At 37.8% G+C, this 13,538-nt stretch overlaps 1 protein-coding gene across 5 annotated transcripts in view; it reads right to left on the bottom strand.

The window, feature by feature from the left end:
* Window positions 1-12,807, bottom strand: part of LOC121733153 (huntingtin-interacting protein 1-related protein) — a 40,219-nt gene extending 27,412 nt beyond the window's left edge. For 2 of the 5 annotated variants that reach the window (XM_042123318.1, XM_042123322.1), the window contains exon 1: window positions 12,496-12,807. In XM_042123318.1, coding sequence (XP_041979252.1) covers window positions 12,496-12,579 — 84 coding nt within the window. In that variant the 5' untranslated portion in view covers window positions 12,580-12,807. Of the gene's footprint in view, window positions 1-11,148; window positions 11,200-12,495 lie in introns of those variants that run through there. The other 3 variants (XM_042123320.1, XM_042123321.1, XM_042123319.1) reach the window with 3 other exon arrangements.
* Window positions 12,808-13,538: the final 731 nt, after the last annotated feature.

Below are 13,538 nucleotides of genomic sequence, written 5' to 3'. Positions count from 1 at the left end.
ACTACGTAAAAATAATAATAATTGCGATAACGTTAGTTTTAATATCACATTAAAACGGTGTTATGCGTACTGTGTAACGGCAATAGCGGTATCGGTACGCGAATACGTAATGCTTGACGAATCGCCTATAGCACCTACACTTCTTGCCAAATGCAATGCGATTGTTTTGCCTGCACTTGCGTAATCTTGGCATTGGGGACGTTGAACTCGCTGCATTCGGAGAATGTTTTTAATCTAAAACAGTGTTTCTCAACCTGTGCTACCTACAGAAGCTTTTGCAGGGGGTCACCAGAGGTCACGAGAACTATTTCAGTAAAAAATATTGATATGTATATTAAGTAAGACTGAGATTTTTACAAAATGATATATTCATAAATCATAAACATACATGATACGAGTATTATGATAAAAAGGCAAACAGTATGCAAAAATATTTCGCGACCACCGCGCGAAATATTTTTTACACCAAGGGGTCGTATCGTAAAAAAGGTTGAAAAACACTGGTCTAGAAGTCTAGAGTCTAGACTCTAGACGAAGGAACATCAAATCATATTCCATGAAATTGAAATTTGTACGTACTCAAAAGTTTTACCATTCTATTTGAATGGCATTTAGTACTTTCATAGATTTCGATTAGTCTGACTTAAAATACTGCGGTCTGTGGCTAATGGTCGTGGGAACTGGAATCACCTACTTTGTATATATATATATATATATATAATAATAATAATACTCCCCACACCGGTTTCGGTGACGGTGGCCGGTTTCATTGAAACCAGACCAGGTACGCAGGAGTAATTTTATAGTGCCCAAGTGTGTGCGCAGTACACAAGAGCACTCTCTATTCCTTTACTCTCATAACCCAGTGGGACGGAAGACCGACACGACTGGCGAGAGATCAGGCGCAGGACCGACTTTTTACATGCCCATCCGACGCATGGATCATCTTACTTGTCAGACAATCAGGTGATCAGCCTGCATTGTCCTAACCAAACTTGGAAATAACATGTTTCCAACGCGGGATTCGAACCCACGACCTCCGGAGTCGAGAGCGACGCTCTAACCACTAGACCACGGAGGCGTTATATATATATATAGCTCTAACATGAATGGCGTACTATGTTAGAGCCAGGAAATGTAGAGCCATTACATAAAAATCTAGTTCTAAGTAGTCACAACTCACAAGTAGGTACATAATAAGTACGGAATTCAATAAAATGTAACTTTATAATATTACAATTTTTATTGTAATTTGTACGGAATATATTTATTGTCTAGTAGTCAGATAAAAGGTGGTACTAATACATACTCGTATTTATTAAGAATAGAATAGAATCAAGAATAAAAATATTTAGAGACAAGAGAAACATACTACGGATTGACAATATTATTTTTAATTACGTAGTTATTTTTTTTTAATTTAATTGTCTCCTACATCTCTTCTAACTTTCAATATACGATTACCTCCTACTTTTTGGAAGTCGGTTACCGAAAACCGTGAACCCGAGGTGGCGGCTTATCAACGCCTCAATTGAGATTACGTGTACGGCGGAAATCCTATAACGTTCACGTTGTACGGATTCATCATTCATTACGACTGAATTTACGTAATACGAAGTTGGTAAATCGAATAAGGGATTAAGAAACAGAAAAAGTTTAAATCCCTACAGAATATTCTGAGTAAAAGCACAGCCCCCGTAGACAAGTGGCAAAACGCTAGCGCTACAAAATGTATGGATTTGACATTAGTATTCGCTAGCGAAGCGATGACTTATGTCACATCGCATTTTGTAGCGCTAGCGTTAGCGTTAGCGCTTTGCCACTTGTCTACAGGCCCTGAATAGATAATAGTACAAGTAGTAGAAGCAAGAAGTCAATAATTGGTCTAGCTAGACATGTGGAGCTATAAACAGGTGATTTTGAAATGGGCATGGTAGTCAAAATCTAAATAATATATTATTTAGATTTTGACTACTTTTGACGACACTTTACGTGGGAGAGCCATGCTTCGGCGCGAATGGGCCGGCTCGACCGGATAAATACCACGTTCTCAGAGAAAACCGGCGTGAAACAGCGCTTGCGCTGTGTTTCGCCGAGTGAGTGAGTTTACCGGAGGCCCAATCCCCAACCCCTACCCTATTCCCTTCCCTACCCTCAACTATTCCCTTCCCTTCCCTACCCTCCCCTATTACCCTATTCCCTCTTAAAAGGCCGGCAACGCACTTGCAGCTCTTCTGATGCTGCGAGTGTCCATGGGCGACGGAAGTTGCTTTCCATCAGGTGACCCGTTTGCTCGTTTGCCCCCTTATTTCATTAAAAAAAAATGTATATAGGAGAAAGCGAATAATGTTCAAAGGAGATGCTAGGTTATGATAAAAACTGCATCCATATTCCATACCATAAAGTTAATATACCTAGCGGAATAGAGAAACAAAGGCCTGAGCAAGAGAGATGTCACTATCAGTAACACTGCGTGGTAAAAAGAGACGTGTCACGTGTGATACATGACAGCAACACTTATTACACACGCTCTATACCACTACACCACGCCTCCGTGGTGTAGTGGTATAGAGCGCGGCTCTTGACTCGGAGGTCGTGGGTTCGATTCCCGCGTTGGAAACATGTTATTTCCAAGTTTGGGGACAATGCAGGTTGATCACCTGATTGTCTGACAAGTAAGACGATCCATGCGTCGGATGGGCATGTAAAAAGTCGGTCCTGCGCCTGATCTCTCGCCGGTCGTGTCGGTCTTCCGTCCCACTGGGTTATGAGAGTAAAGGAATAGAGAGTGCCCTTGTGTACTGCGCACACACTTGGGCACTATAAAATTACTCCTGCGTAGCTGGCCTGGTTTCAATGAAACCGGCCACCGTCACCGAAACCGGTGTGGGAGCTATTATTATTATGTATAATCCTGAAAATAACATGAAAACTTTTCACATTCTTCGACAAATAGCTAACTGTTTCCCAGCTAATTTGTACATGACCTAACTGTTAAAGAGCAAAGAAAATGTGAATAATTCGGGTAATGGACGGTTGTGCGTGTAACGGCATACACCGTGCTCTACATAATATGTACTTAACTGTTAAAAACATGGTTTCGTTGTTTTGGGCCCACATGCGCCATTCATTGCTAATATTTGCCTAATTAAAAATAGCTTGCTTGCTGTTTAAAAACCTCTAGTACATTTATAAATACGACGAACTACTAAATGATCCAAAAACTGGATGCATGCGGATTGCGGGCGGTAAAATATTTACGTCAGATAGCATTCACATTGGCCGAAACTTCAAAAATAGAGTTCGAGGCGAGAGGTCCTTTCGCTCTACCGCCCTTATCGCATGTCAAGCAGGTCATGCTGCTATATGCTATATTAAATTAAAAAGACTGAAAATTCTTTTCTAGTTTTCGTAATCTTTTTCCTTTGTTAAAGTATTTAAATAATATGTCTAGAAGTCTAGATATTTGTACATTATGTTAATAAGCAGATAAACACTCTCTCACGGCTGAGTTCTAGAAAATAATTGTTTTACATTATGTTAAACCTTGAGTTCGTTTAATCGACCTTTCTTAAGCGAACATCATCATCATCAAAAGACTCCGTTATTAGGTCCATTATTTAATTAACATTAACTTGACATAATACGACCAAATAATGAAGGTCATCAGCCTATAAATTTCTCTGACAAGTGAAGTACATAATGTATAGAATCCAAAAAGAATAATATAAATGTGAAAGTGTGTCCGTCTGTTTGTCTGTTACGTCTTCACCGAAACCGATTTTACTGTTTGTTGGTATGGAACATGGATATATACAGTGTGTAACAAAAATAAGTGATAATACTTTAGGGTGTGTACGTGTTCCTTGTAGAGAGTTCACTGTGAAAATAGCAGCGCTGAAAGACGAACATTTTTTTTCACTTTTGTATGGGCAAGGGCCCGAGCGTCACGAGTTTCCCCATACAAAAGTGAAAATGTGGGTCCCGGTAAAGGACATAGGATACTTTTTTGTACGGAAAAATGAACAGTTCCCCCGCGAGAAACGAATTTTGGCGCAACGGAGTTGCGGGCACCAACTAGTCTGCCTACAAGTCAATTTCTCCGACGGTACATTATAATGGAAATAAATAATTGAATAACGTATAAGGCATCCATTACACGCTCATGCAAGCGATAATCAATTCCGCCAATCATGAATTATGTTTGACGAATAGTGACTGATGGACTGACGAATGGTATTAGACGGTCACTCAATTCTCTTCAGTTTTATCATTTTATGTCAGTCAAAGCCAAAAATTTCAAAGGTTTCTAATTTTTTTCCTATTTTGTCAGAAGTGATAACACTCACTCAAAAATCAAAATTCGTGACTGATGGTTGCATGAAGCAAAAATCAAGATATCCAGATTTTCGTCGATCAACTTAATGCAACCGTCTGTCACGCTCTTACACGGTAGGTTATCCATCAGTAATAGCCATGACTGTAGTAAAACTGACAGCAAAACCTACCGTGTAATGGATGCCTAACAGACACATTGGTCATTATTTATTAGTCAAGGTAAAGAATACAGTCAACTGCTTGTAGGCTTGTAGGTCTGAGTCACGGTCGTGGAAGCTATAATCGCTGCTAATCACATCCTCGTTACTGATAGGTTTAACATCGATAATGGCCAGTTTACATTATTCAAATCCAGTGAATCTATCAACCCAGCGCAGGATTCCTACTGGAGTCTGGAATAATATAAACGGACACTGGAATGAATGAATTGCATTCTGCCCGTGGTGTAGTGGTATAGAGCGCGGCTCTTGACTCGGAGGTCGTGGGTTCGATTCCCGCGTTGGAAACATGTTATTTCCAAGTTTGGGGACAATACAGGTTGATCACCTGATTGTCTGACAAGTAAGATGATCCATGCGTCGGATGGGCATGTAAAAAGTTGGTCCTGCGCCTGATCTCTCGCCGGTCGCGTCGGTCTTCCGTCCCACTGGGTTATGAGAGTAAAGGAATAGAGAGTGCTCTTGTGTACTGCGCACACACTTGGGCACTATAAAATTACTCCTGCGTAGCTGGCCTGGTTTCAATGAAACCGGCCACCGTCACCGAAACCGGTGTGGGAGATTATTATTCTGCCCGTTTACATTATTCCAGTTGAAATCCTGGATTGGACTACTGGATTGGAATAATGTAAATTCGCTATGACTACAGAAAATTATGCATCTGTATTCTGTAGTGCCTGGCTTCTGATGTTTTTTGACTAAAGTTTTTTTTGTCACTGGCGCTTTAAGTTATCCAATCAAGAACTCTATTCAAAAGATAAACTCGCCAATTTTAAGGTGTAAATACATGAAGCTAATAACAAAATTCCTGGAAAATGTTGAGAATGTTTTCGTACGCGTCAAAGCTTTAAAGGGCATAGTAAGAACTCGTGGTTAGTAATAACTAGCTGTTACCCGCGACTTCGTCCGCGTGGACTTTAGTTTATAGCGCGCGGTGTCAATAAAATTTGTGTCAAATTTAAAAACTTTTTAAAACCCTGGTAAGTGGTACCCCTCTTAGGGCCGCGCTACACCGGAATGGCAGCGCTGCAGAAAGTGCTCGCCTCGCCGCTGCCATTCCGGTGTAGTGCGGCCCTTAATTAATCAAAATACCCAAAAACAGCTGTGCAGTGTGCACATAATCTATACTAATATTATAAATGCGAAAGTATCTCTGTCTGTCTGTCTGTCTGTCAGTCGCGCTTTCACGCCAAACGCCAAAACTACCGAACCGATTGTAATGAAATTTTGTATACAGATAGTCTAAAGCCTGAGAAAGGACATAGGCTACTTTTTTACTGGAAAAAAGGGTTGTCAGGGGGTGAAAATGCGTAAATTTGTTCAAATTAAGTTAGTTCCAAAAATTCATAATAGATGGCGCCGTGCGTCTTCTATATCGCGCTGACGCTTGCTCTAAAGTCTTTCTATAAGAGGTGGTATCATCTTATATTTAAGTTTTGATTTTTTTCGATTGTTATATCTATTCTACGGTATTAAATAACTCAGTACTTTATCTGTGCAGTGACGTAACCTTAAACCTATCAATGATAAATAGTTTATGGGTAAAGTTGTGTAATTGGGGGGCTAAATAAGCTTTAAAATTTGGCATAAAATATAAAGTTTAATATAAAAAAGATGAAATACTTATTGTGTGCACACTGCACAGCTGTATTGATTTAAGGGGTACCAGGGTTTTTTTATAAAAGCTTTTGACACCAATTTTGTTGACATCGCGCTTTATAAATTGAAGTCCACGCGGACGAAGTCGCGGGTAACAGCTAGTAACTAATAAGTATGATTAGTTCTATGTTACAATGAAGTAAAAATAAAACGCCATCTGTTGAATCGTATTAGAACTAAAATGTTCATTGCATCGATATATTTCTGGATCTTTTATAATATTATACATAAAATATATTTAAGTAAAAAATAAAACGCCATCTGTTTTCATATATTAGAATTAAAATGTTGATTGTATTGATATATTTTCTGGATGGAATATAGGCCAACACGGTACACAACTCCTTTATTTTAGAGCGCCTTCTGTTGTCAACTTGTCACATATAATTAGAAATGCAGTAGGAGTTCTATAAGATAAGATAGATTGATTATCATTATACCAAGTGATAATATTATTAAACATAATATTCTAACGTATTAAAAACTATAAACAAAAACATAATAACTAATAAGTATGATTAGTTCTATGTTACAATGAAGTAAAAAATAAAACGCCATCTGTTGAATCGTATTAGAACTAAAATGTTCATTGCATCGATATATTTCTAGATTTTTTATAATATTATACATAAAATATATTTAAGATTTTTGAAATTTTATTTTAATACACATCCAAGACCCAGGAACATTGAAAACTTTTTGTTCCGCCTGCGGGACTCGAACCCAGGACCCCCGGGATGAGCGCTGGCCACGCGCAATGCGAATTCATTTTCATCGATATTTTCATGGAAATAAGATATTTTCCCATATCAAAATGTAGCCTATGTCCTTTCTCAGACTCTAGAATAACTGTGTACAAAATTTCATTGCAATCGGTTCAGTAGTTTTGGCGTGAAAGCGAGACAGACAGACAGACAGACAGACAGAGATACTTTCGCATTTATAATATTAGTATGGATTAGTAATTACTAAAGTTTGGTACTCCTAATATATTATACTAGATGAATCCCGGCAACTCCGTTGCGTCAAAACTCGTTTATCGCGTGGGGACCGTACATTTTTTCGGAACAAAAAGTATCCTATGTCCTTTCTCGGGACTCAAAGTATCTCCATGCCAAATTTCAGCGAAATCGGTTCAGCGGTTTGGGCGTGAAGAGGTAACAGACCTCATCAAACACTTTCGCATTTATAATATTATATTAGTATGGATTCTGTGCTAAAGTCACAATATGTCGTCGGGTACCAGTTACCACATATTATATAACGTTCCCCTACAGTTGACTCACTGTTATGTCGTTTATAAGCGTACATAACATGAATATTTAAGGAGCCGTATACACGTATAAAACCAGAAGGCTTATTTAATATTATGTTCTATCTAGAAGATGTTTATTACAGTCCTGTCATCAATATACACAGAATGTAACAAAACAAAGTGATAATCTTACGTGGGAGAGCCATGCTTCGGCACGAATGGGCCGGCTCGACGGAGAAAAACCGGCGTGAAACAGCGCTAGCGCTGTGTTTCGCCGAGTGAGTGAGTTTACCGGAGGCCCAATCCCCTACCCTATTCCCTTCCCTACCCTCCCAAATTCCCTTCCCATCCCTACCCTCCCCTATTACCCTATTCCCTCTTAAAAGGCCGGCAACGCACCTGCAGCTCTTCTGATGCTGCGAGTGTCCATGGGCGACGGAAGTTGCTTTCCATCAGGTGACCCGTTTGCTCGTTTGCCCCCTTATTTCATAAAAAAAAAATTCCTTAGGGTGTGTATGATTACCCTGTATAGAGTTCACCATAAAAGTAGCGCTTGAGGAGCAAAATATATTATAATAGGTACATAATATATAGGTAACACTTAACAGGCAGTCAGACAGACACACTTTCGTATTTATAATATTAGTTTGGATGTCACGTGTTATAAAACAGATGTAACATGTTACATGGTCAAAGTAATTTAAAACCGGGGCAGGTTACAAAATTCGGCAGGTGTATTCTTGCGATGAATAAATAAACCACGCACCTGAATAAGCAGATAATCAAAAATCTCAGCTTATGAAATAAGGGGGCAAACGAGCAAACGGGTCACCTGATGGTAAGCAACTTCCGTCGCCCATGGACACTCGCAGCATCAGAAGAGCTGCAAGTGCGTTGCCGGCCTTTTAAGAGGGAATTGGGTAATAGGGGAGGGTAGGGAAGTGAAGGGAATAAGGGAGGGTAGGGAAGGGAATAGGGTAGGGGATTGGGCCTCCGGTAAACTCACTCACTCGGCGAAACACAGCGCAAGCGCTGTTTCACGCCGGTTTTCTGTGAGCCCGTGGTATTTCACCGGTCGAGCCGGCCCATTCGTGCCGAAGCATGGCTCTACCACGTAAGAAACTTTACAAGAAGATCCCTCGATTTACAATTAAACCTAGACATTTCATTAAGAAATTGACTTCGATGTACCCACTCAACCCAGTGTCATCAGAACCAAGTCAATTCTAAACGTCTTGCCATGTTTCCACATTTTCCTCTGTTTCTCTCTGGTTTCTTCGCTCCTATTGGTCTTAGCTTAATAATATAAACTACTGCTGTCCCAGTGAACTTCGTGTCACTTTAAAACCTTCCCTGGACTTCTACGAATATTTTAAGACTAAAATCAGCCCAATCCGTTCAACCGTTTTCGAGTTTTAGCGGGACTAACACATTTGAAAATCCATTTTTATATATAAGAAGAAGAAGATAAAGCCTGTGGCTTTCCTCGATAACTGGGCTATCTAACACTGAAAGAATTTTTCAAATCGGAAAAGTAGTTCCTTAGATTTTGTTTGTTTGTTTTGTTAAAAAAAAGGCTAAAAAAATACATGTATAATTCGAAATTAGTTGGGGAAAATCTAGAACTCTATTATAACTCTATATGACGCCCTAATGGCTGTTCTAAAAGCATTCACCAAGTCAAGAGCTGTTTTAGCTAAAAACTTAATATTAAATAACATAGAGACCTACAAAATATTCCAAAACTTTTATTTGATTTGATTTTAAAAGACTTTTAAAACTAGGTACATATTTTGCAGAGATCTATCTACAATACATCATGTAGATTTAACCTACATAATACATTTTATTCTGTAGATTTCTACGTCATTTGCCTAAATCTGGGCATAATGTTTAGTAAATCCTAAAGTTTGTTTACGAGGGTTACTATTTTGGCCGCAAGCCCCCACTTAGTCGCAGTCAACGCACTGGTATTTATAAACCAAGTTCATCCCCCTCATCTCGATCTGTATAATTTTAACTGCTGTAAACAAACTTCCTAAGTTTGTATGATTCGTAGATGACTTTACGGAAAGTGTTTCTCAGCATTTAGGCCTAGATACTTGGCGCTCCTTTAAAATATACGTAGATAAAAAATCCGGTAAGCCGTAAGACATACAAAATCGACGTTACGAGAGATCGAGAAAACGAGTACGAGTTACGACCGACGCGACCTACGGAGTACCGTAGTCCGAACTCCGAATATTGATCTATTGCTACTTCTCTGAGTTCTCTCAGTCATTTGTGCACGAAAGTAATGTGCTTTCACAGAAGGGCGAAATTGAATTGGTTCAAAATAACATAAGACACACCACGCTCGTGTTGACTCCAATAATAGCAATAATAGCAACAGGCTGCAATCTGCATGAAGCTAGTAACAAAATGTATGACTCGCTTCGTAATTTGGAGTTTGGATAACAGTTTCGGTCATCTGTAACACTTGCCCCCTAGTCCCTACTAATGAAAGTTCTACTTGTGCAGCAAATAACTATGCAACTTACAAGTCTTAACTTTTTCTGACACACTAGGAAAGTCACACGTCAGACGAAGACAACGAACCTAGAATATACGCTGCGTAAATAACCTTATTAGTAAGGAGTTGCCCCCTTTGGCCTTTACAATTCCCCCTAATAGAACTATGCAACAAAATATATACAACTTACAAGACCTGTTTGTCTTTGACACATTGGAAAAGTCACACGACAGACGAAGACAACAAACCTTGAGTAGACGCTGCGTAAATACCCTTATTTTAGTTATTAGTAAGGTGGCAAACGCTTTCATCATCCATGTTACTGTTTGATGTTATGCGTTCATTGGCACGCGTATAATTGTTATAAACGAGATAGAGATTTGTTATGTGATTCACTGCGCGCATGGCGGCGTTATTGCTAACATCCGCCTACACCGACAACCCTCGGTTATCTCACATCTCGGCCGGATTTTGATGGGCGAGCTAAACTACCACAGTAGATCATAGTAATAAATTTTGTAACATTTTATTTTATTTTTACCTATTGCTTATATTTCTTATTTTATTCACAATGTATACTTTTATGTAAAATTTAATTTAATTTTAACTTAATTTTATCTATATATATAAATAATTATTGTTGTATGGGTTTATTGCCTGAATAAAAATGATTATTATTATTATTATTATATTAATGTGAATGTGTGTCCTGGATGAAGTAAAATACCTAGACGTAAACCGCTTCATAAATATTCAATGTGGTTTTTTAAAAGAGATGAGTCGTAGGAAAAAATTAAGGAAAGTTTAACACGGAAAACCTGAACAGATCCTAACCTAACGAAAAACTAACTTCGGCGATAAGAAGTTGCCCGCTTCTTTGCCCGGAGTCTGCAACTAGCTCTTTGTGCTTAAGCCAGAACCAATTTTGATTTTTGGTTTGTAGATATTTATAAGTCCGAGCCAAGGACAAGGAATAATAATTATTATCCCAGAAAAATGTATGTTTCAGAGCGATAACGAATTTCGCCACAATAAGTAGCGGTGAAGATAATGAAGACATTAATTAATTCACATTCACACCTTTCTTATCTTAAGTTATAGGGACAAAATTATCAGAACACTTAATTAAAAAAGGAAAGTATTATATCAAAGAGATATTTACTTACCAGAATCCAGATATTCACTACAATTTTAATAAAAATAATATCCAACCACAAGTTGATGTCAGACAGATTAGCTATCAAATGCTTTCGTTTTAACAACAATCCCTATCTATGATAAAGATATTGAAAGTGCTTATCACACCTTTACTCATCTACCGTTATCAGGTTTATATAGAATACTCACTGACCTGACTGAAACAACTGATTACAAGGTAAATGACTTATACATAGGCGGGGCCTGTTTATTATCGCCTAAAAGACCTAAATCCATAAATAAACAAAAAAAAACATTGCAACGATAACATAAAACATCATAGGTTTTGAATTATAAGCACATGAGGGAAAAAATAACAATAATCCTGGGGTTAACTTTAACCTAAGCGGTGCAAGTGAGACCTAGAGAAAGGTTTTTTTCTAGGTCTCACTTGTAACTATTAGAAAACTTTCTGAGTCAGCGCCCCCGCTACCATATGTGCAATGTGTGCAATGCACACGGGCGTCAAATCGCCATCTTTAGGGGTGCCCAAACTAGGGACCCAAAAAATTTGCCTAAAGGGGCGCCAAAATCCTTTTTTTGCACACAGGCACCAGTAGCCCTGTTCTGAGTAATATAGTTAGTTTAATAGGGTACTACAGTGGTTTGGTTATTGATTGTGTGGCATAAAAATTACTTTATAAATGGAAGCGGGTAATATGAGGTTGCAGAAATAAGTAACTAAACTCACAATGTACTTTAATGTAATCCTAATTTAACTTTAGACGAAATGTCTAAAATGAGATAAATCTGTTTTCTCACAAATAACAGCTACTTTGGGTTAAATTGCTTGACCTACTATCCTCTACATATTCTTGGGATACCCCTTTTTGCAATCATAAAATACTTGATCGATTTGTGCGCCCCAAACTTTTGAACAAAGTGGTCTTAAAACTTTTAAGTATACATAAAAAAATGTTAAAAGGAACTACACAAACTGAAAATCGTTAGCTAGCTAACAATAATATATTATCGCAACAAAGCAATAATATATATAGCAACGAAGGAATATTATGGATGCAATGTCTAGACATTGCATGCATAATATATTATAATAAAATCATGCATGTAATCTTGCAACTTTACAAGAAATTGAGGCAACACATTGGCAATAATTATGATAACTACCATAAATAAAATAATGCCATGTAATATATTATAAAAGTTGTAGGTAATTAAAGTTGCTTTTTAAATATAATATGCTTTGAAGTATTTTGAAGTCAGTAAAATGATTAATTTACAATATTTGCTCTCTCATACTTGCTTGCCCTCCCACACTTGATGCTAGAAAGTAAAGTAATAAGTTCAACTCTTACCTGAGATTTCTCAAACTGCTCACGCTCAGCATCCAAGCTATTCTTCTTAAGCTGTAGAACTCGAGGTAGAGATAATGACGCCATAGGATTAGCACTTTAAAATTCCACCTTAGTAAGGATCAAAGACAACATCACAGTTTAACTATTAGTTTATCACGAACGGTTTACTCTTAAAATAAAAATTGATGTACTTAATAGCCTACTTATACGTATAAAATGTTAAAAAATAAAGTAGCGATTGAAAATAGTCGCAAAATTTGCAGTCAAAATGAAAATTGCAACGCAACACTTTGCACGTCCACAACACAAAAAATGCACTTTTTCACTAGTGTCAAAAGTCTTATGTCAATGTGTCAACCAATGTCAACTGTCATTATCATTCTACTTCTCGGTCATTTTTTTTTTCATAATATGGGCGCTCGGCTTTTTAACCATGGCCAGTGTCAAGTACAATATGGCGGGCACAAAAAATTTTTCGTGAAAAGTTTACAAAATCTAAAGTCGTTTTTCCAGATGATCGTCAAGTCGAAAGTCTAGTAAAATTCTAAAAAAGTAGTCAGTAAAGTCAACGAGTCAATTCAGTTGTTTTAGTAAAATGGTAGACCCTTTACTATAAAAACTTTCGATGGACTTTTAGAGGGAACACAAAATGGCACGTTTCTTGAAGTTGTATCACTTGCCCACACTTGTGCACGACATCGAACATTTAATTTTTAATATTCTACCAACATGACACATTAAAACCGAAATAACACAATTTTAGGAAAATAATACAAAAACACAACGTCACTCTTTCATAATTCGTATTCCCAGCAAAACTCCTCTTGGTCTTTTATATGTGAGGCCCCTTAGAGCCTAGAGGTAACCAATTTCTATGCCTCTCATGAAGCTGCTTATTGCTTTCGGAAGTTTCAACTTTCAAGTTGATTTGTTATATTTTGTTCTTTAACAATCTACTTCTAACGTAAATTACGTGTAAATTGTAGAGGCTGCTTGACAAGCGCAGGCGAAAATGCAGTGTTTACTAGTATCCAAAAGAGGAG

The sequence above is a fragment of the Aricia agestis genome, chromosome 13 (assembly GCF_905147365.1).
Source record: "Aricia agestis chromosome 13, ilAriAges1.1, whole genome shotgun sequence".
NCBI lineage: Eukaryota > Metazoa > Arthropoda > Insecta > Lepidoptera > Lycaenidae > Aricia > Aricia agestis.
Note: the sequence above shows the minus strand (reverse complement) of the source record. Positions and strands in the feature narration are given on the sequence as shown.